At 41.4% G+C, this 21,010-nt stretch overlaps 1 protein-coding gene across 2 annotated transcripts; it reads right to left on the bottom strand.

The window, feature by feature from the left end:
- Positions 1 to 2,229: 2,229 nt before the first annotated feature.
- Positions 2,230 to 18,793, bottom strand: eif4enif1 (eukaryotic translation initiation factor 4E nuclear import factor 1). Of its 2 annotated transcripts, none has more exons than XM_049585326.1 (19): positions 18,429 to 18,793; positions 17,565 to 17,713; positions 17,384 to 17,457; positions 15,973 to 16,100; positions 15,303 to 15,577; positions 14,648 to 14,846; positions 13,300 to 13,460; positions 12,444 to 12,603; positions 10,572 to 10,748; positions 10,095 to 10,366; positions 9,390 to 9,464; positions 7,836 to 8,022; positions 7,146 to 7,234; positions 6,057 to 6,190; positions 5,879 to 5,960; positions 5,631 to 5,754; positions 5,221 to 5,535; positions 4,603 to 4,773; positions 2,230 to 2,771 (listed from the first exon to the last, which is right to left on the bottom strand). In XM_049585326.1, the coding sequence occupies exons 2-19, from the start codon at positions 17,658 to 17,660 to the stop codon at positions 2,584 to 2,586; spliced, it is 2,907 nt and encodes a 968-aa protein (XP_049441283.1). In that variant the 5' UTR covers positions 17,661 to 17,713; positions 18,429 to 18,793; the 3' UTR covers positions 2,230 to 2,583. The 2 variants fall into 2 exon arrangements, with proteins under 2 accessions (XP_049441283.1, XP_049441292.1); XM_049585335.1 differs by having other exon boundaries at positions 12,444 to 12,582.
- Between the last annotated feature and the right edge of the window lie 2,217 nt (positions 18,794 to 21,010).

Genomic DNA, 21,010 nt, shown 5'->3' with positions numbered 1-21,010 from the left:
CTAGAGCCAGTGTTTGGTTTGTCTGCTCTGGGCTACTGTAGAAACATGGCGGTGCAACATGGCAGACTCCATATACGAGGATTGCTCCATGTGTAGATGTAAACAGCTCATTCTAAAGGCCTTTGCACACAGAGTCCGTTCTTTCATCCAAAATTATTGCAAGTCTGAAAACAAATACAACTTCACGTTGTGTCAGTCACGTTTACACACTGAGTCCGAAACTTTCGTCCATCATTAAAATTCAGAACAGTTTAGATTTTCTGCATTGTTGGCATTCGTCAGAAGCCTTTAGAGAAGTTTGACCAAGAATCAGTGAAGAAAATATGGCAGCGGGACATAGCCACAACAAGACAGAGAAATGGGATGCATAGAATCATTTCATGACTCAGACAGCTCACTTATTAGATAGTAATATTCTGGTTGATGATGAAGAGGAGGAGGATGTGGACCGCAGAGACAATGTGGAGGACAGAGTGGTGACAGCCGGATAGGTAACTCCAGTGGAGAGAGGCAAAAAAGGAAATGTGTCTTTGCATCTTGTCACGTATTGCGAGTGTGTTCAAAACAGTCCTGTAATTCATAAAGTGCATCTTCAGGCCAAGTAGTAACAGACCTTTTGACAGGTCTGGTTCTTTGCCTGATGGGGGTGTATGCTGGGATGAGCAGCAGGGAGAGGTGGTCTGATTGGCCGAGGTGGGGGAGAGGCATGGCTCTGTAAGCGTGCTTGATGTTTGAATACACATGATCAAGACTCAAGAATGTTCTCCGCTCTAGTTGGATACTTAACATACCGGTAAAATTTTGGGAGTACAGTCTTCAAGTGAGCCTTGTTAAAATCTCCAGCAACAATGTGTACACCATCAGGGTGGACCTGCTGTTGTTCGTTTATGGTGTGCAGCAGGAGCGAGAGTGCCGTGTTAACATTGGCGTCAGGTGGAATATAAACAGCCGTGACAATAACTACTGTTAGCTCTCTGGGTAGATAGAAAGGCCGGCATCTGACAGACATGTACTCACAGCTGAACTGAACAGAATTTTCACAACTAATAGAACAATAAAACACATCAGAATCAGTGTGCCATTCCACTTCTGCCAAAATACCACCCCTTAAATCCTACACACCGGTGCTTAAAGACCTCAAACATATTTGACATTTTGCACTGGCATGTCTTGTAAATTATTGGCTCGCTTGCTGTTTTATCTGCATTAAGCCATTTTTGGCCTGCGAATTAATAGGTCTCTCTACATTGTACTGTATTCTTACATATATGCAATAAGTGGTTTAGTTTTACAAGTACTTTGTAGGAGATTAGAAGAAACTTGCAAGACAACCATCAGTATTTCCCTTGGCAAGTGCAGCAGAACAGATATCGCCCTCACTCAGTTTGCACAGAGTTCAGAGTAACACACAGCTGCTGTTTATTAGGTACACCTGTATAGCACAAGCTAACGCAAGCCAAGACCACAGCTCTGCCATAAATTCATGTTTTGTTTTTTTTTTTTTTTAAATCGAGGTCTTAGTTTGTGTTGAACTGGATCATTACTGGAGAGTGTTTCTAATATTCTGCCCCTTCATGTATGCAAACATTAGGATCATCTGTCAGTATAATACAGTCCAGTCTAACAGTTAAATTAACACGTCCAGCAGTGTAAATAACCAAACATTAGCTTTGCAACGGGAGCGTTTATGGCAGAGCTGTTGGATTGCACATGTATACCTTATAAAGTGGCCACTGAGGGTATATATTCAGTACATTAAAAAGGAAATACAAAACCATTTAAACAAATAAGCAAACTGTGTTTTACTGAATTGTATTTATTAATTCTATTTGTGCTTTTTATAACTTAATAGCACATAAACTGAATCCCAACCACCCCCAAAATTGACAATGTGAGCAGTGCTGCCCCCCCTCAGTGACAGGTTGGATGGGAGAGGATACAGTTTAAAGGAAGGGGAAAAAAACCAAAACAAAATAAAGGCACAACCAGCGCTTGCTGCATCCCCCTGGAGTCGTCTTCAACTGCTCCAGCCAGTCTACAGAAAAGGGCCACTAGCCATGCCACACAGGGGAGAGAATACACATGTCTGACTGGCAGCAGCCCTTTCCTCAGTGCAGTTCAGCGGGGAAATTAAAGTTGGACAAGACAAGGAATGCTACCATCTCTTGGTGACGTTGTCTCTTGCAGTTTTCAGTTTGAACCGCAGGATAGTTTCACCTTCCCCATTCCAAAAAAAAAAAAAAACAAAAAAAAAAAAACCCCAAACAAACAAAAAACAAAACAATAGCTATATACAGGGAGAATAAGATTCTTTCCCGTGGTCTGTACAATTGGGCCTATACATTATTTACTGCGCAGAGCCTAATACAAAAAAAAAAATATCACTCAGTCGGCAAAACAAATGGCCATCACTTGTCCTCCCTTTTCTGCTGATAAGCCCCTTCAAAAAGCAGTGACTTCAAGGTTCAAGACAAAGCATGGCTAGACTGTCCAGGTCTTTCAAATCAAAGTTCACATTTTAATGGTAACGAGGAGGTGGAGATGGGCATAAAGGGAAAAAAAAATCTTGCTATGCAGTGTTTCTTATGGCCGAAACTCCAACTCATCTACACTTATGACCTTGGCCGGCATGGAGGGGAGTGGCTGTTCTAGCACGTCTGATCCAAACCACTTGGCGAGGCCTAGAGGGGGGCTGCCGCCATGTTGCTGGGAGCCGTTTGTCCGGTGAGGGCCTTGGCTCTGTGACTGAGGGCCTGGGATGCCTGGGTGCACTGCAAGATGCAACAAATATACAGTTTAATCAAAGAGAAAATAGAACAAAAAAAATTGTTGTCCCATTTAAATTACTCATTTCTGCCATTTTTCATCCTGCTTAAATTTAAACTTGAATATTCCTTATTTTTTCAGTGTCAGTGGCACAAAGTCGGCACAAGTGGCTTTGTGCCACTAATTTTTTCCTATGGTATGCTCACATGAATATTTAAGGGTAACCTTAGCCTAAGAATTTCTTTAGGATGTTGTAAGGGGAAACCTTTGTGTTTGCCCATAACTACTTTGGTATTCCCTTATGTGCTGCAAGAAGGTCCTTAGTAACCATTTCCCTTGACAAAAAAACCCCCAAAAACCTGTGAAAAACAAGACAATAGTTGAATGTACACTGTCAGTCGATCTTCACAAACTCTACAAAACTTTAACCAGACCCTGATCACCAAAATAGCACTTATTGCAGAGGTCTTCTGCTTTATTCAGCATTATGTTGCACCCAGCAGGACACTGATTTAATAAATCAGCAATTATAAAAATGTTAACTGCAACATTGAGGCAGACAGGCATTAATGTTATCTGGAAAACATCACGTTTATTGACTTTAACATATTTGGTATTAATTTAGCTCCATGTAAAGGTCACCAAATAAGTTAGTGTCTGTTTATGAGTCGTAAGAAATCATAACTTATCTTTCATAAGGAGTAGAAGTAAGCCAGCTCGGCTCTGTTAAATGTAACAGTCAGTGCGTTTATATGCACAGTTAAGTTGAGCTACGGTTATGGCTCAACTAGGTCATCTAACTGGACTACTGCACTTGTCCCAGTGTACAAGCACGGGAGGGGAACCGCTTTATTGACTGAGATATGTCCGACTCTGCTATGATAGGTGGCGATATGTGCCCTTACAGCTTGTTAGTACTGGACCTTTTTCCAGCTGACCAATTTCAACACAGACCAAACAATCAGCACACAAGTTAGCTACGGTTATCTAGCAGCAAACTGGTACCATTGTGGAAAACTTAACAGCTCTGTACATTCCAAAAATGCATGGCTCTGGATGTAGATTTCACCATGTTGTTACCAGCTTCTTCTTCTGTTACGCATTTAATGCGATTTGACTTACGGGTCAAAGCCCAGGCCAAAACTGGAGAATGCACAGAGTGCCTCGGCCAGGTTGGGTCCAATTGACTATATGCATGCAGGAGTAATTTGACTTCAAGTCGCATGATCTGGGTGTGTTAGTCCGACTTTGAGAAGTCTGATTGAGTACAATTTCAATCTGTTTACATGTGTATGTTTGTGTATTTTAAAAGTCCGGTTTTAGTCGGACTACCACAATAAAAATTGATTTTCTATAATGTCATGTAAATGTACTGAGTGTGTTAACAGGGTATGGCAAACCATATAGCCCACATATTAAGGCTACCTGTTCTATCAGTGGTGTCTCTCCTACAACGCTAGCGTTAACACTAACAGCTGTTATATAAATGGTAAAGTTTGTACTGGCAACCTTGTAGCTAGCTCGCCAAATGTTAACATAATATCTTATATATCAGCGGTAGCTATATTGTTTTAATGAAATTTTTGTCAAATTCTGTCTGTTTGGTAATCTCCTTTCTTGCCGTTAAAACACCTAGGCATGGAGACAACCTAAAAGGCTTGATGCATCACAATTAAATGGACCCTCATCTTAGGAAAATATTTTGCTTAAGGGACAAACTCAGGTTTGAGGTAGTTTATGCAACCGTGCAGATACCTTTATTTTAGGTTATTCTCAGCAATCAAAACCTTTGAGGTGACGTGATGCAGCCATTTGCAATATTTGACTTCCACTCACTTGGTCTTTGTTGCTGAAGTTGCTGCTGCATAACTGCTAACTGCATCTGAGTATTGGCTCTGGGAGGTAGAAGGGGATGCCCTGTCGCACTTAGAGGGTACAGCGGTTGTCCAAGCAGGGCAGGAGGCAAGCCTTGAAGTTGGGCAAGGTCCATGTGTTGTGGAAATATGCCTGGTGTGTACAATTAAAGACTTTTATCAGGAGATAATTAAAGATACAGTTGGCAACTTTACAAATAATTGTCAAATTTGCTGAAACTGTCTTTTCAGAAGCACGTGAGACAGTCTGTGACAATAAAAAAAAAACAACTCATGTACCTCCTCGCACTCCTTGTGCTTCTAATGGCATTTGCTAGAATTGACCGCAGTACACGAACACAATACAGACAATACAGTAACAAAATCTTGATTCATATTTGAACAGTGCTGCCTAATTTGACCGCAGTTCACAAACAGTCACTGTTCACATGTGGTTATGCCTTTAGAAGACGAACGAATGCCTTAACAAATAATGAACTACAGTTTTAAGGTCAGAGGATTCACATCAGCTCAATGTACTGTTAGGAAAAACAACAAGGGGATTTAAAAAAAAAAAAAAAAAAATCATGCCAACACTAACCTGCTTGTACAAGAGCGGGTCCAAGTTGCTGCGGCTGGATACCCTGCGCTAGCATTCTCTGAACCACATTGGGGTGGAGCTGGGGAGGAGGGCGCACCATAGGTACATGGGATAGCAGCGGTACTGGATAGATGGGACGAGGGAAGGATGAGGAGGGTCCTGGAGGTACCATTGTAGGCGTATGGTGTCCAGCTGAGCCAGGCCTGAGACGCTCCTGCTCCTTACTTGACAAGGTTTGCGCACTGGCCTTTACTCCCCCAGACTGGGCAGCGTTCCCATCCATCGCCTCCAGGTACAGATTTGGGGAGCTGCTGTCTGTAATGACATCACCAAAATCGCAATGTTACAGTGCTGTAGTACTTCAACTAAACTTTGTATCAGGGAGTTGTGGGTGAATTAATGCTCGGTACCATCTTGAGAGTGTCCTGATGCCTCTTCCTTGCTCTCTGAACGACTTGATAGTTCATCTCTGCTTTTCTCTTTTGTTGCGTACATTTTGCGGATCACAGATGTAGGTGTGAATGATGGAGACAGCTGTAGCGTGTAAACAAAAATAAAAAGCATTAATACCAAGAGGTGTAGACAAAAGTTTTAAGAGTCCAACTTCACAGGACAACTCTGAAAAAAGACAGCTAGGGGAATTAAAGTTCATACTCACCATACTGGTGACAGCATTGCCTGGAGAGTGTCTTCCAGCAGGCTGAGGGCCTGGACCAGGAGAGCGATTAACACGCTGCAGTCTGAAACACAAGCACATCAGCCATACATAATCATATTTATTATGTCACCATAAGCACATACTGTGCAGTATCTAAATACCTTTTTAAAAAACTAACCTATTTCTGAAAGACTTGTCCTGTGGTTGCTTGTAGCCAGACTGGAATGAGTGGTGGGCGTGTAGAGCGAGATCCTGTTGGAATGCCAGAGCCTCCAGGTCTGCCTGATTCACTGGCATAGACAGCGCCCTCATCTGGTCAAACAAAATACACACAACTGAAGAGATGCCCAACTGATGTCTTCTGATCTATTACTTGACAATATACACTGGTCAGCCAAAACATGAAAATCACTGACAAGTGAATACTTTGATCATCTCGTTATAATGCAATGTTCTGCTGGAAAGCCTTGGGTCCCTGCATTCATGTGGATTCCACTTGACATGTACCACCCATCCAAATACTGTTACAGACCAAGTACATCCCCCCCCTCATGGCAACAGCCCCCAGTGGCAGTGGCACCCTCAGCAGACCATGCCGCATCGCAAAAACTGCTAAGGAATGACGCGAGGAACATGACGAGAGCTCAAGACATTGAACTGGCCTCCAAACTTCAAAGATCTCAATCTGATCGAGCATCTGTGGGACATGCCAAAACCCCACCTTGCAACCCACAGGACTCAAGGGATACGCCGCCAATGCCCTGGTGGCAGACACCACAGGATACCCCAAAAAAGGTCCTGTGTCCATGCCTCAACAGGTCAGAGCCAAGACCAATCCACAGTTGGGCCTCTGATCTGTCGAGGTATGAACACAGGGCCTCTGGGATACCACCATGTTCTACAGATGCTCAATTGGATTCACATTTCACAAGCCATTATTTTGCGTGTCTTGTATTGCATTGTAACAAGATGATCGTTATTCACTTCCGTCACTGGTTTTAATGTTTTTGCTGATCGGTGTATAGACTGAATAAAAAAGGCAAAAAAAATTAAATAAATAAATAAAAAATGTTTTGCTTTCCTTTAAGATTCATTAACAAATAAAGATTTTTTTGTATCGCAGCTTGGTATTTGGGCAGTCAATGTGACTTTTCTGTTCCGCTGAAATCTGATAACAGTAATGTAGCATACTGAGGTAGAATATTGAAGCTCTTTTCAGTAATCAAACAATAAACCCAAGCTCACTGTGTCTAAACATCTAGGTTACCTGTTGCTGTGCAGCAGATCCAGGGCTGATAGACCTGTGTACATCACCAAACTGTTCTGGCAGCATGGGCTGATGACCAACAGGAAAACCTTGAGGTAGGAGAGGGAGAAAACCTATTACATGATTCAGCTTGTCTGACCAATATCATCCAAACATACAAATAAAAAGCACACTGAAGATATTGGACATTGAGGCTACAGCCCCAGTACAGCACACTCTGTCCACAAGACCTTAGGGCAGAGATAATCATATAGTGGTTCAATGTTTTCGGTCATACAGAAAACTAGGGAAAAGAAAGCAAAAATTCCAAACATTTCACTATGTTGAGCTGTCACTACTTTGATAGTTCCTGTGCAACACAGCCTCTGAGATTTGTTTCACTCCTACATTCTTGTTTTTATGTCATCTCACAGACTGTGTCAATGCCGTGCCATCAGCTGTAATAAGGTTTGGATTGCACTGACAGTAAAAAAGTTAAGTCGTCCACTGCTAAACACTGCTTTTGGATGGATTTTCATTAATAAAATTGTGTGGTTCTGTACTTCTGGGCTCATTTCTGATTATGTGATCATGATTTCTGTGAGTGCAGCCTGATGTCAATGCTTACAACATACATTCTTTTCAGCTCTAAGGTTTAGTTCACGCATCTTTTAAAAAGGCTGCAACATGTTGCTTTTGCAATTAACTTACCTGCAGAAGGCTGCAATCGACTGTTGAAGTAGTCAGGTGAGGGTGCCCTCTGTGGAAAGAGGGGGGGCGACGGGCCCTTGTGTAGTAGGCCATGTAGAGGGGCAGAGGTTGTTGGGCCCTCAGCGTTGCCCAACAGATTGCTGAGTAGTGTAGGAGAGGCACTACGAGGAGGACCTCCCAAGAGCTCCTACGATACAAACATACAAATACATTTCTCAGGATGTCATAATTCACTTTCATGTTATTGGTCTGGCAGTTAGAGAAGTTCAAAACTATCATCCATAAAATGTGGGACAGAGAATCACAGCTTCCTATTAAATTCTATCAGGAATTTGCCATCTTGGGACCTGGCAACCTCCAACAGCTTTATTATAGAAACACTCTTAGATACAGCGCACACAAGTTACAGTGTTCCTGCATAGTTAATGTTTGTGTTTGATGGGCAGCAAGATTTTAAAGACACCAGTGACCAAAACAGTCTGAACAAGTGCATATATTGTTTCTATAAAATGAATGTACATTTTTTGCTGCAGTACAGCTTCCAGTTACCTGCACTGTACAGGTTATGTTTTTGGTTTGGTTTATCTGTCTGTCAGCAATATTAAATAACGCTCTTGCTGTTGAAATTTATTGGTGGATCCGGCGTATCTGCCAGCTCCAATAACTGTCAAATGGTGTGCAGACTCTGCCTCCTCTGTGCAGCACAGGCGTGGTAATGCTGCGGACCCACTATTCTCTACTCCCCTGGTCAACCGTTCTCAGAGGTCTGGTGAAACGTTACAAATATGGGTCATGGCTAAAAAACACAGAAGTTGTCACAGTCCTGTAATTGCATTCAATTGGGGGCATGTTTAACACAATGCTCTAACTTTTGTTTTAACTTAGTTGACTCTGCTCGTCCAGAGTGAAGACAGGTTTATGAGCCACATCTGCCATCTATACAGCTTCTCCCCTTCACGTCCTACCCTTTGTTTGGAATTTAAAGTGACCATTGTTTTTCCCTCCAATATGATTGATTGGAACAGCCGGAAATCACAAGCACTGGTGCAGTGTTGCTTGTCTTTTCCTCCAGCTGCCTGCTCGCCATCTGGACAGTGCGCCAATGTCTTGACATCATATGCAAAGAAGCCAAGAAAGCAGCCTGTGTCAGAATTGTTTCTCCAGTGTCCTTATTTTCCACCACCCCACTGTTTTACAGAGAAGAAAACACAACTCTTGTATTTATGTAATGTTTTTCAGTTCTGATAGGGTTGGAAATTAGAAATAGATCTGAGGACCCAATTCAAAATGCAGTCTCCCCAAAAAGACTACCACTGGCAACAGAATGATTGGGCTGCAAATCACTGAGTAGCTGTTGTTGAAAGGAGCAACAATTCACATCTTGTTCCCCTGGCACGTCAGTTGCCATTCTCATTCTGTTGCAAAAAACACCACCTGTAGGACAACGTGACCCTACTCAGACCACTATGACTGATATAATTTGCACCCAGCCGCGACGCTGTTGAAAGGGAAATAGTGGCAGCATTAGCCTGAGAGGATAGTCAACATACACACCTGAAATATGTTTTTCTGCTGCTGTGGAGGCACCTGAGCTTCAGACATCGTCACCACAGCTGGGTCTGAAGATTGCTGCGTTGTACATGGACAAACAATTTGTGGCGGGTGCAGTGTAAACAAAAACAACCATTCCCTTGTAAAAACCCATCCCAGTGAGCAATGAGTGCATGGTAGACAATCTGGGTTGTGTCATAACAAAAACTGGCTATCAAGTATTTGTTGTAAACCGACTGCAAGCCGCCAGGGATGGATTTGTACATGAGTGTCGCAAACCAAGTGTCCTTCATGCAAGTCAGGTATGCCTTGGATACTCGCAGTATATTGTCATGTTCCTTAATGAGCATTCATCCCATGAAAGAGCAAACATGGTTCTCATCTCAGCTTCTGAATCTGGGATCGGTTTTATTTTTCTACTGACTTGCATAAAAAAGGACAACTGCAGCTTTCATGTGTCACAATCATTCAAAAAAAACAAACAAAAAACCCTGAAACACATTTAAACAAATTTATGCCCATCACTTTCTCGTCTGTACATGAAATTTTCAAAAGTAGGTCATCTAGTTTAAGCTGGAAAAGCTTGCATGCTACATCATACCAAGCCAGTTTTATATGACTGCCCATTCCACAGCAACATGCACAATGTTACTTCTCCAGTCAAAGCCTGTTTCGATATGGATTAGAAAAACATTCAGAAATACTTACAATAGTTGTGTTGGTTTTGGGGTGAGTTGGCAGAGTTCCACTTGCCTTCATGCTGCTAACCAGTTTATTAAAGGCCGACATGTCTGTGTCACGTGAGCGTGGATGGGTGCTGGAGCCGCCAGTTAAAGCCTCTTCTAAATGCTGAGCCATGAAGGGCGTGCCGTTTCCTCTCTGGGGAGGTGGCACCTTTCGCACCTGAGGTTCTGAGCTCAGCTTCATCTCCTTCATTCCACCCTCCACCTCCTCGAGCGAGAGCACTGCTCCACAGTTAGCTAGAGACAGACAGAATGAACTTTATGTGGCGCTGTTCAGAACAAAGTTACAGTGCTTTCCAGGTAATATTTAATATATCATGCTACAATTGTATCCACATTGCCTGACTGTACATGAAGATGTCTAGTCCACTATATATTCCCAGTAAAAGTTGTGTAATGGTGCAACTTGTCTTTGCAAATGTTTTAGTGAACTGACACTCACTGCTTTCCCGTAGCCGAGCCTTGTTGACCGACAGGGTGGAAAGAAGAGGCTTCAGGTCTATTTTGGCCTTGTGCAACAGCTCCAGGATGTCCACCTTCTCCTTGCACTCCGATGACTGAATAGGTGTGAAGTATGAGGTGGGGCCTTGGCCGGAGGATGTGCTGCGTGGCTCAAGCCCTTCAGAGGAGCAAAAACCAAGATATAGTACATGCATCACAGAAACTGAGCACTGTGTGGGCACGGACAAAGCAAGAATGTAACAGGCTTGCAATCACATAGCACTGGAGTGATATAGTAAAGAAGCAGTTTGGTGGTGACCAAGTTTAAAGCCAAGTTTATGACTACATGCTCCAAGATCAGGTTTGAATGCCACACTGAGGCACAGTCAAGATTTGCTTCTTTCAGTGGGTTTCTTTTTAATAAAACGAGAACAATCTGTCTAATAGTTGTTTTTGCCCATAATGCATGTTCAACGAGAGGAAAAAAAAATAAATCCAGGGGCCATCTGTGAAGCACATTTACTGAATTATTTCTATACCTTTCAAAACCCCAAACCACCTATAATCAAAAATGAGAGAACAGGCCTCTGATCTTGATGTTTTCATACTACAGGCCTTTACACACCAAGTCCATATCTTACATCTGAATTGAATCTGAATATTTAAAAATAAATACAACCTCAGGTTTTGCCAGTCGTGTATACGCATCGACTCCTAATTTTTGTCTCCATTTTTTTTGCATCCATCAGAAGCCTTTACAGAGTTGTTTGATGTAAATGTGGGGTAACTTGTGGGACACATCCACAACAGAGAGGAACAAGGTACATACAGTTATCATTTCATAACTCAGCTTACTTTAAAACAGGTCAGACAGTAATATTCAGGTGGATGATAATGATGAGGAAGAGTTAACAGAAGATTGAAGGCCACACGCAGACAGAAAAACAGTGTGCAACAGTGTGGAGATGGAGGACAGCTAAGCCCCTCTTGGCAGCCGCAGCACCAAATGCAAGACACAAACAGAGCGGTGACAGCCAGGGACGAAATGTGTCCTTCCATTTTGTCTCATATTACATATTTTCTCAACAAATACGCATCAGACTAAGTGTGCAAAGTTTCTGTGCACAATGATTTTTATTAAATAACAACATATGAAAAATATAGTCTTGGTGTGCTAACCCCTTAACACATGCAAAAACACAGCTTTACCAAAGATTGCTAGTAATAAAAATGTTCAAAACCGGTTTCATATCGGGCTCAACACTGGACTGGACAACCAAATTCAACCACTAGGTGTTCCACTTGTTTCAGCATTATTTCCTGGCATGCACGTTAGATGTATTACCACCTTTTACCAGGTTTTCCTGCAGTGGTCACTGACCCTGCTCGTGGAGAGCTAATGCAGCTGAAGCCTGATAATGAGCACATCATTTGAATCAGGTGTGCTGGAGTAAGAAGAGACCTCAAATATGCAGGGCATGCCTCGTCAGTTTTTCAGCTCACCTGCTCCATCAGCATCAAATCCAAAATGTTGCCATATTGGCGCAGTTTTAGTTTAGTCGTCTTTGTGTTTAACCCTTATGTCTTAACACCACAATTAAACACATGAACTTTCAAGTAAACAAACAACATGTGCCACTCTTCCCCTCTCCCACCTCAACTGAAATGTGATCATCATGCTGCCTCCCTCAGCTCAGCAGTAAATTTCATGTGGCCTGTCACGCTACTGGCACCATTACTGGTTTGCACAAAATCAAATCGGTTTAAAACTTGACACCAGACCAGGCAAATCGGGTACTTGTCGCTAAGTGCTATGCTTGCTTTTAAACTGCATTGTCATGTGAAGCTTCTTTAGGGAAATCACATCATTTACCTGCAAGTTTTTCCAGCTCCTCATGGGGAGTGGACCTCAGACTGCTGGACCGGCTGCCTGAAGGGCTCACGTTACTGGAGAACCACTGACTGAAGCGGCTAGCCGATACAGGGCCCTCCCCCAAAACATCCTCTATCATCTGGAAGACAGAGAAAGGCGCCTGTGAAATAAAGTGATAAACAGATAACAGTAGGCCAAAAGGTACAAGGACAATGGTGGCACTTACGTTTAGAGCTTTATCCATCGATTTAGCACAAAATGTGCTAGAAGATAGAGGGCAGTGTCATTGAATGCACTGCTGTGTGGCCTTGATATAATGCCACAAACAAGTCTGTTCACAACTGTCTTAATTATATTTATTAGTTTACACACCGGTTCACATAGTTCTCCAATCAGCGGGCCTAAAGTAGCTATAATGATGGGCATAAATTTGGATTGTTGATACCTTTTTAACCTCTTTAAACCCATTCAGTAGTCTGGTAGCAAAAATATTTATAAAGTGCACCATTCAGTGACAATACCCACCACCACAGAGCAAGTTCAGTGAGATTAAGCCAGTGCAGCAGAGGTTATCTTATGCTGATTCATTGTATCTGCAAACTTGATACATGGCTTCAAAAAAGGCTTATCTATTTTGTACGAGGCCTTCACTTGAACATGAGCAGATTATGTAATTTGTCAGGTCAAAATTGTGTCACATCTGTCTAGCCTCCAAAATGTTCTTAATAATGAAGAAAAAGTCTGGTGTGAGAGGAAGCGACAGACACACTTGAAAACCTCTGCTGTTATAGCATAACATTTGTGATGTTCACACCTTTACCACCAACAAAACCACACAGTGCACCCCAGTACTTACAGAGGCCAGTCCAGGCATGGTCTTCTCCAGATTGAAGAACTCATTGAAGTCAAAGTCTCCAGTCGATTGCTCAGGCAGGACGTCAGGGTGGGGAACCTCCTGATCAGCAGTAGACTGCAAACCACCATCTCGCTCCTCTTCCTGACCACCATTACATTCCACTGCCACACAATAAGAATTGCAATTTTAAGTATCCCTGATGTGATAGCTGTTGTACCATGCTAGTTATTCAAATTATACTATGCAGTTAAAGCTCAGGTAGGCAGTTCTATTCTGGCATCACTAGGCACAAATCCCACATTAAAGTTTGAGCATACTGTAATTCAAGCGGTCTAAAACATAACTTGACTTGTGCACCTCCTCCTGGCACTCTTTTCAGGCTTTAGAAAAATCAAGGCAGTGATGGGAGACTTTGGCCAGTCACAGGTCATTTCAGAGAGAGATAATTCCTTCTGACTAATCTAGAAAGGCAGATGCACATACATGAATCTTTGGTGAAAGCCTGATTCAATGGCGAAAGTCAACAACTGCCTACACTGCAAAGCAACCCAAAAAAGGAAGACGGACTTGTCAAAAAGGGAGTCTGACAAAGGAAATAAAACAGTATCAAATCAGTATTGGTAAAGCGATTTAGACAGAGAAAACCTTGGTAATAGTGTAGCCTTCTGCTAACTGGAGCCAAAGTCTTGTTTATGTGGGGAACATTAGCCAGAGCTTTGAATTACAGTGTCCTCTGCCTCACTCCCCACCGTTACAGAGCACCTCATAAGGAGGAGAGTGGGCTGCAGCTCTGGAGACAGACCCCCAGTCAGTGGCTGTAGCAACCTGAATCCAGCCAGCACCAACAACTTAACTAACCTGTTTAACAGCCACTACACAGGCTAGAAAGTGCAACCTCCCCCCAGTACCATTACACAGCTTCCCTTCCTTCACACAAAGCCGTCAAAAGCCAGGGGAAGCGAGGCAGGGGGAATGTAGAGTGGCTAGCCAGCTAATACTTGTCTCATTTGTGGTCTAATAAAGAGAGAAACAGAGCAGGGCAAGGAGGGGCTGAGTGAATAAGCTGCAGGCAACTGTACAATGAAATAAGATTAAATCAATGTATGAAAAAACACTGGGTTAGTGCATGAAGTGAGTGCTTATGTCCATGGTTGTCTGGTGGGAGGGGCTTAAGACAGAGAGAGGAGAGCTGCAGGAGAAGGTTGTTCTTTCAAATTCTGGCTGTTAGTTTTGTCTTTTCCAGATTTCTGCCTACCTCAGCTTTGAGTAACAATTTAAAAATAAACAGATGAATAAAATGGGTAACCATTATGGTGCTGTAATTCTAAAGAACAAGGCTTTGACATGCCTTCTCTTATGGACTCTGCCCTCCTCCTTGACCGCTTGGACCTGCGCTTATCATCCTCCAGGATTTTGTCGTCGAAGCCAATGAGCTCTATTGTCTCAGACTGGCTGGTGGGACCCCCAGAGAACCACTCTGGCTCCTCCTCCGCAAAAGAGTCATTCCTTCTCCTTTCACTAAACACACGTTTGTCACCGAAATCCCTCTGCAAAGGATGAGACAAGACCAATATGATATCAGTGTGTGTAAGCTAGAAGATAAGATCTTCACATACCGATAATTAGATTAAATTAAAAGAGACTATTCTGAAGAGCAGTTCTTTGTATGGAGAAAGCACACTGATGAAGTAGGACTTCTCAGTCCAGGCAGCACATTCCTCAGAGAATAAAGTAAACTTTTGCCTTATCAGTAAGCCAAATTCAATTTTTGTGAAAGTCATTTTTAAAGTTTATGGCTTTTATTTCACCTGCAAATTTCATTAATCAGCTAGTTGTATCCCGTTTTGTGAAAAACTGAATGGCATATGTGTTTGTGATTTCACAGAACTCTTTCTTAGGAATCTATATTTAAAAGAAATACCAGCATCAACACACTGAATGCCTCACCACTCAAACACTAAGGGAAACACATTATGAGTGGACTGAAAGCAGTGAACACCAACCCTGAATCTTTTATCCTTGAAGTCTCTCTCACGTTCCCGCTCTTTCTCCGCACGTGCTTCTCTCTCAAAGGCTCGGGCAGCAATTATGCGGCCACTGCCGATTCTTCGTGTCCCTCCCAGACGGAGACTCTCATTCTCCTTATTTTCCAGGGGGCTGATTGGGCGACGGGCATGGGGTGCAAGCGCAGCGTTGCCTTGACATCCACCTCCAAAGCTGCGTCGCTGTGGGCTCAGTATGACATCCAGATCATCTTCCTTTAATCGCTCACGAGGATCTGAATATGATGCAGTATATAGGCTCATCGTTAGAGGTTTAAAGAACAAAGACACAACACCAAGATCCATGGTCACACTGTAGTCTGACCAACAGTCCAAGGTAAGCCTATATAAAGACCTTTTATTTTTCGCTCAAACATTATTTTATTTTATCTACATTGTTACCTCACTCCTCAAGACAATACCAGGTAGCTCAAATATTTGTTTAAGCATAATCCAGAGCTGCACAGTATTTAGAAGTTGTGCGCAACAACCTTCTCTAGATAACTGAACCACTTTGTGACTTATCAGTAGATGACCTCTGACACAAAGTAAGAAAGAAAGTAAGATCACTTTATGGCCTGTGTTTTGGTTTCAATCTTAATCTTGAGATTTCTGGCTCTGGGTCATTTACCTGGGATTCTTCGTTTCAAAGGAACTCTGTCATCCACATAGTCCTTCTTAAAACCTTCCACCGGAGAGCTTCGCTCTGAAGTGGGATACAGTGAGGCGTGCCACTTCTCAGGGTCCCAGACACCATCACTGAATCAAAACACCATTTAAAGCCACAATTAATGGACCTGAGACATACTAAACCAGTTGATTAAAACAAGACGAATAACATCCATATCTAAAAATCAATCCCTGATCAGATATCTGGAATGAAAAACAGCAGGGCTCTGCAGGATCAACGATCAGTTCGACTCAAGATGGATAAGGTGTTGAGAGAGACCAAAAGAAAATGTCAGACACCCACAAGTTTGCTTGTTATTCCAGCTCGTCTTGGATGACTGTTATAGAAGGTCAAACAAACATCTAAATATTTATCAGCAGATGTCCTGAAATCTGCCATCATTCAAATCTGAATGCAGCCCAAACAGAAAAGAGGCTGTAGAAACATGTCAAAGATGGCTTCTGAAGCAGAGGTTTCCCCGATTTAATGACAATGGCTCTAGAATTTAGAGACTATAATACATTTTTAAAAATACAAGCGATGCAGACATTTGTTTTATATGTGCCTCTATTATAAATATAAGACATCACAACATCTAGCATCAGAACCCATGACTATCTGCTTGTGGCACTGCATTGTCAATATTACCTCAGGGAATAAAAGACTTAAGTAAATGTGATTAAATAAGAGCAGGTCCTGAGGATATTCAGGCCACCTACATTAATATAAGTTTGAGAATAGTTTGAGGTGATGTGCAAGAAGCAAAAAAGCAGTGCCCACACTATCCATTAGCCTACCTGCTCTAATTCATAATCCCATTAATTCAAAGTCACTTTTATATAAAAACATTTGATCCTTCACAATTCACACAATCCCAGCAACACATACACTTAAACTAAGCCTCACTTGATGCATACTTTGATCTCTATGCTGAGATGTGGGCTGAACTTCAGAGGCGTGTGAGGACATGTGCTATGTTCTGCATACTTCAGCTCTAGCAACTGTCTAACACATTTCCTGATTTTTCATGGTTTCCCCCAAAAATTTAAAAATCACACATCCTATGGAATTTGAGATTTTTAATAATTTCTTGGCCCAAAATTACAAAGGTTATAAATTATTGCCCATCAAAGCCATCTACCAGCGCACTCTTTCAGAACGGCCAGTGAAACACATACCTTTGACCAGACCACACACCCCAGTCAACTATTGTCCAAGAGAAGCAAAAAAAAGTTGGTGTTTTCAATGAAGCACATTCTGTCTCATTTCACAAAATTAGTCTCCCTTTCCTAATGACCCATATAACATGTGAATATTATCATCATGTGGACTGTGAGTGATGAGGATTACACCTGAGGAAATTAACTCTTACCTGTCATATTTCTCACAGAGACACTCTGGCCTTTCATTGGAGACTGGCAGTTCTTTTATTTCCAGAAGCTCCTCCTGTATAATAATAATAATAATAATAATAATAATAGACAATGGTTAAGTTGTGTTGGGAAGAACACTATAAGGACTCTAAATTATCATATTGGTATTTGTTTAATCACCTTGGTGTATCTGAAAGGAGCTGCGGCTGCTGGCTGTTTGACTTCATCCACAGCAGCATCACCATCCTTCTGCTCAACACAAGCATCGTTCTCCATGACTGATTTCAGACACAGGTCAAACAGCTTCTAGCCCAACAATCACTCTGCTCCTGTTGGAAACAAGTTTAACGTTTCTAAATTAATCAAGCAGCTCCATTGACTTCATTTTAAAGTGCACGGACAACAGGGCCTTGTAGGTTAACTGTATGTCGCAACTGAGTATCGGTGTCAATCACTGAAATCATTAAATAAAGTGAGGAAACATAATGTCATTCTGGTGCTGTGAAGAGCCTGTGGAAACATTTAAAACTCGTTTGTATGGAAAAGCAGAACAAAAGAAGGGTGACTTTGTCTGAAACATTAACAAATATCTAAAAATTACAACCACATCATCGATAAACCTCACCTCAAATCGAGCTAACGTACATGGGGCAGTTTGAACAAACGCTGCTAGCCAATTAGCAAGTTAATTGACAACAGCCTGAGACCGCTGAAGTGAGACGTCAATTACTATGATTCACCTAGCCTTGGCGTAATTGACAAATTGCCTGCTAACCTAGTATCTGGCCTGTGAATGGGACCGTTTTGAAAAACAACTCAAGCTAGCACGTTGATGTTACCGTACACTATTATTATCGGTTGCTACACGAACCACCTCATCACTGTTTGTGGAAAATACACGCTAACAATTAACCACAGACATTGGTGGAGAGTTAGCTAAGCTAGCGTCCCACACGCATAACTCAAAACCTAATTCGTGATATAAAATTCGTACAGACGACTGGCTAGTTGGTAGATATAGAAAAACACAAACAGCCAACTTACTCAGTTTAAATGCTGCGTGGACTCCTGGCTGTTAACGGCCGAGCAGCGGCAGCTCACGTTAGGTACCTAGCTAGCTAGCTAACCTAGCACCTTCAGCTAGCTAGCTAACTAGCTGGGGAATGGGGATAATGCCCACCCAGCGAGCACCAAATATTAAGCCGGCTGAGTTGTTGTAGTGATTTCAGCAAACGCACACTTAACTGGAGTAACTAAACAAAATAACACAGGTCTAGGTAACAAATCAAATCACGCGGAGACTGTATAATCTTAAATTATTGCCTGCTCTTTCTCTGTTTTCTAAGTCGTAGTAGCAATTTTCATCTGATCACCGCTTTAAGAAGGTCCTCGGAAAGATTACATCGTGTCCATAGCGCCTGAGTAGAATGTTATATAGTCTGGTGTGTGTCGTGTGTTATGTTAATATTACATAAATAACATGCTACTAGTAAGGTGTGTCCATGCAACTATATAAACCGTGGCAAAAAAAAAAATCTAACTTGTTTTGTAGAGGTGTCATTTACACTAAAGTGAGAACATCCAATAGGCATTATTTGGGGCAGCTACTCATTCATTTAAACTTTATTTACAACAATTCCACATTACAAATTCTCGTAGGAATCTTGAAACGTGCATTTTTCCACACAATATAGACTGACTCAAACCAAATTCAAAACAAAATTAAAACCGCACGGCTATATTTAGAATAGATAAAAATAAGATGAATATTTAAATAAAAAATATAAATGATTTTCATGGTGGAAATAAATATATTTAAAGGTCTTATTTTCTGAAAAGACAGATTTCCGTGTCTTATTTAAAATAAAGCAGGTATAGGTGCTGTGTAAATTTCATAAAAATATCAAAATGCTCAACCGCAAGTGAGTTACAAACTTGTCAAGTTTGTAAAAAATAAAAACACTATATTTTTAAGTACAGTAAATTTCCAGCTCAAAGCTTTTATTTTGAAGTGCTTCAAAATAAGAAGATTGACTGACTAACCAACAGCTACCTGACAGAGACAGCACAAATGCGAGCATGATGATGAATGTATTAAACTGTGGGACCTCAAACTAATGACTAAGGACTAAGGGGAAATCTGGACCGCATAGCTGGCCAGTTGAGAAACACTGGTGTAGTACACGTGGCCGCCCCTTCCACATGTGAACATGACATTTATATAGGCCCTATATAATTTTTATATATGTTATGAGATCCCTTCGGCCCTTCTATCTAGGTCAAGATGCCAGAAATTGTGACATAGTTTCACAGACTTTTTGCATTTGTGTATCAGTTTTGTTGTTACATTTCCTATCACTCGCCATTGGCCAGTTTGTAACTCTGGCCTGACTATCTGTACATTTGAGTGCACCCAGGGATGTAAACTTCCCTTAAACTGTCTAAATGCCCCAGACAAATACTTTAAGCATGATCTTTGATTAACAAACATAATTTCTTCCCTCAGAAATGTGTCATCTGGAATAATCAGCACATCATGTTCAAAAATATATCCTTATTTCATAAAAACTGGTTTAATTATAATATAATTCTGGTAAACCAATTAATCAATGTTAATATGCTGTTGTTAGCTACTCTAAATTCCTCTTCCTTTGGCATTGCTGTTACTTCAAACGAATTTGCTACTGTTATTGATGCTGTTTCTTTTGGAATTCGAACTCTCCTAAAAGGCAGGAAGACCAGTTTGTTTACTGAAACTTGACCTGGAGGCAACATCAGTGGGTAAAATCTGTCTGACCACGACCGAAACAAAATCTGTAACATGTATTCATTATTTCGAAAGGATCTTATTAGTACTCATGCTGCTGTACCCTATTGTTGTAGATTTGATGACAACTTAAACTGTAAAACTATTTGGAATCTTCTATACAAATATCTCCTTAGAAATAAGGTAAAGTGAACTTTCTTTAAAATCATAAATAGATATTATCCTACCAGCCATTATCCACCTAGACTGAAGTTAACTGTTCATTTTGTGAAATATATGAAGAAACAATGCTGCATCTGTTTTGGCAGTGTCCCTACACTAAGCAATTTTGAAAAGATGTATCTTCATATATGGTTGATATTGATTGGCATTGACTCTTAGGTCTTGAGGTTTACAATACCTAAAGAATTACATATAATGATGATCATTCTAACATAGTATCATATTCATAAATCCAAATTTAGCCATGCCTAGCCTTTATTAAAAATGCAACTAAACAGTACACTAAGGCCATTTTGACTGACAAAAAAGATTTATTTGTGTCCCTTTTTTATTGTTTTAATTTAAAGATTCCCACTGGCTCTGGTGTTGTTTTGTCTCTAGGCTATTATTAACGTCTTTGTTTGTATCTTTGTATTTTGTCAATAAAGATTTGAAATATAAAAACGAGATAGTTTGGGGTTTGTTCGATTTGTTCCTTAATCACTACCGTCCCTTTGTACTTCTTTGTGAAAACTTGAGACCCCGCCCCCACGGGCTGTACACGGCTGGCATTACGTGTAGCCACTACGTTCCTTTCTGTTAGTACACTGCCACGCGCGGCGAAAATAAACACGTTACAATTAAAACACAATTAAAA

Source organism: Epinephelus fuscoguttatus, linkage group LG1 (assembly GCF_011397635.1).
Source record: "Epinephelus fuscoguttatus linkage group LG1, E.fuscoguttatus.final_Chr_v1".
Classification (NCBI taxonomy): domain Eukaryota; kingdom Metazoa; phylum Chordata; class Actinopteri; order Perciformes; family Serranidae; genus Epinephelus; species Epinephelus fuscoguttatus.
Note: the sequence above shows the minus strand (reverse complement) of the source record. Positions and strands in the feature narration are given on the sequence as shown.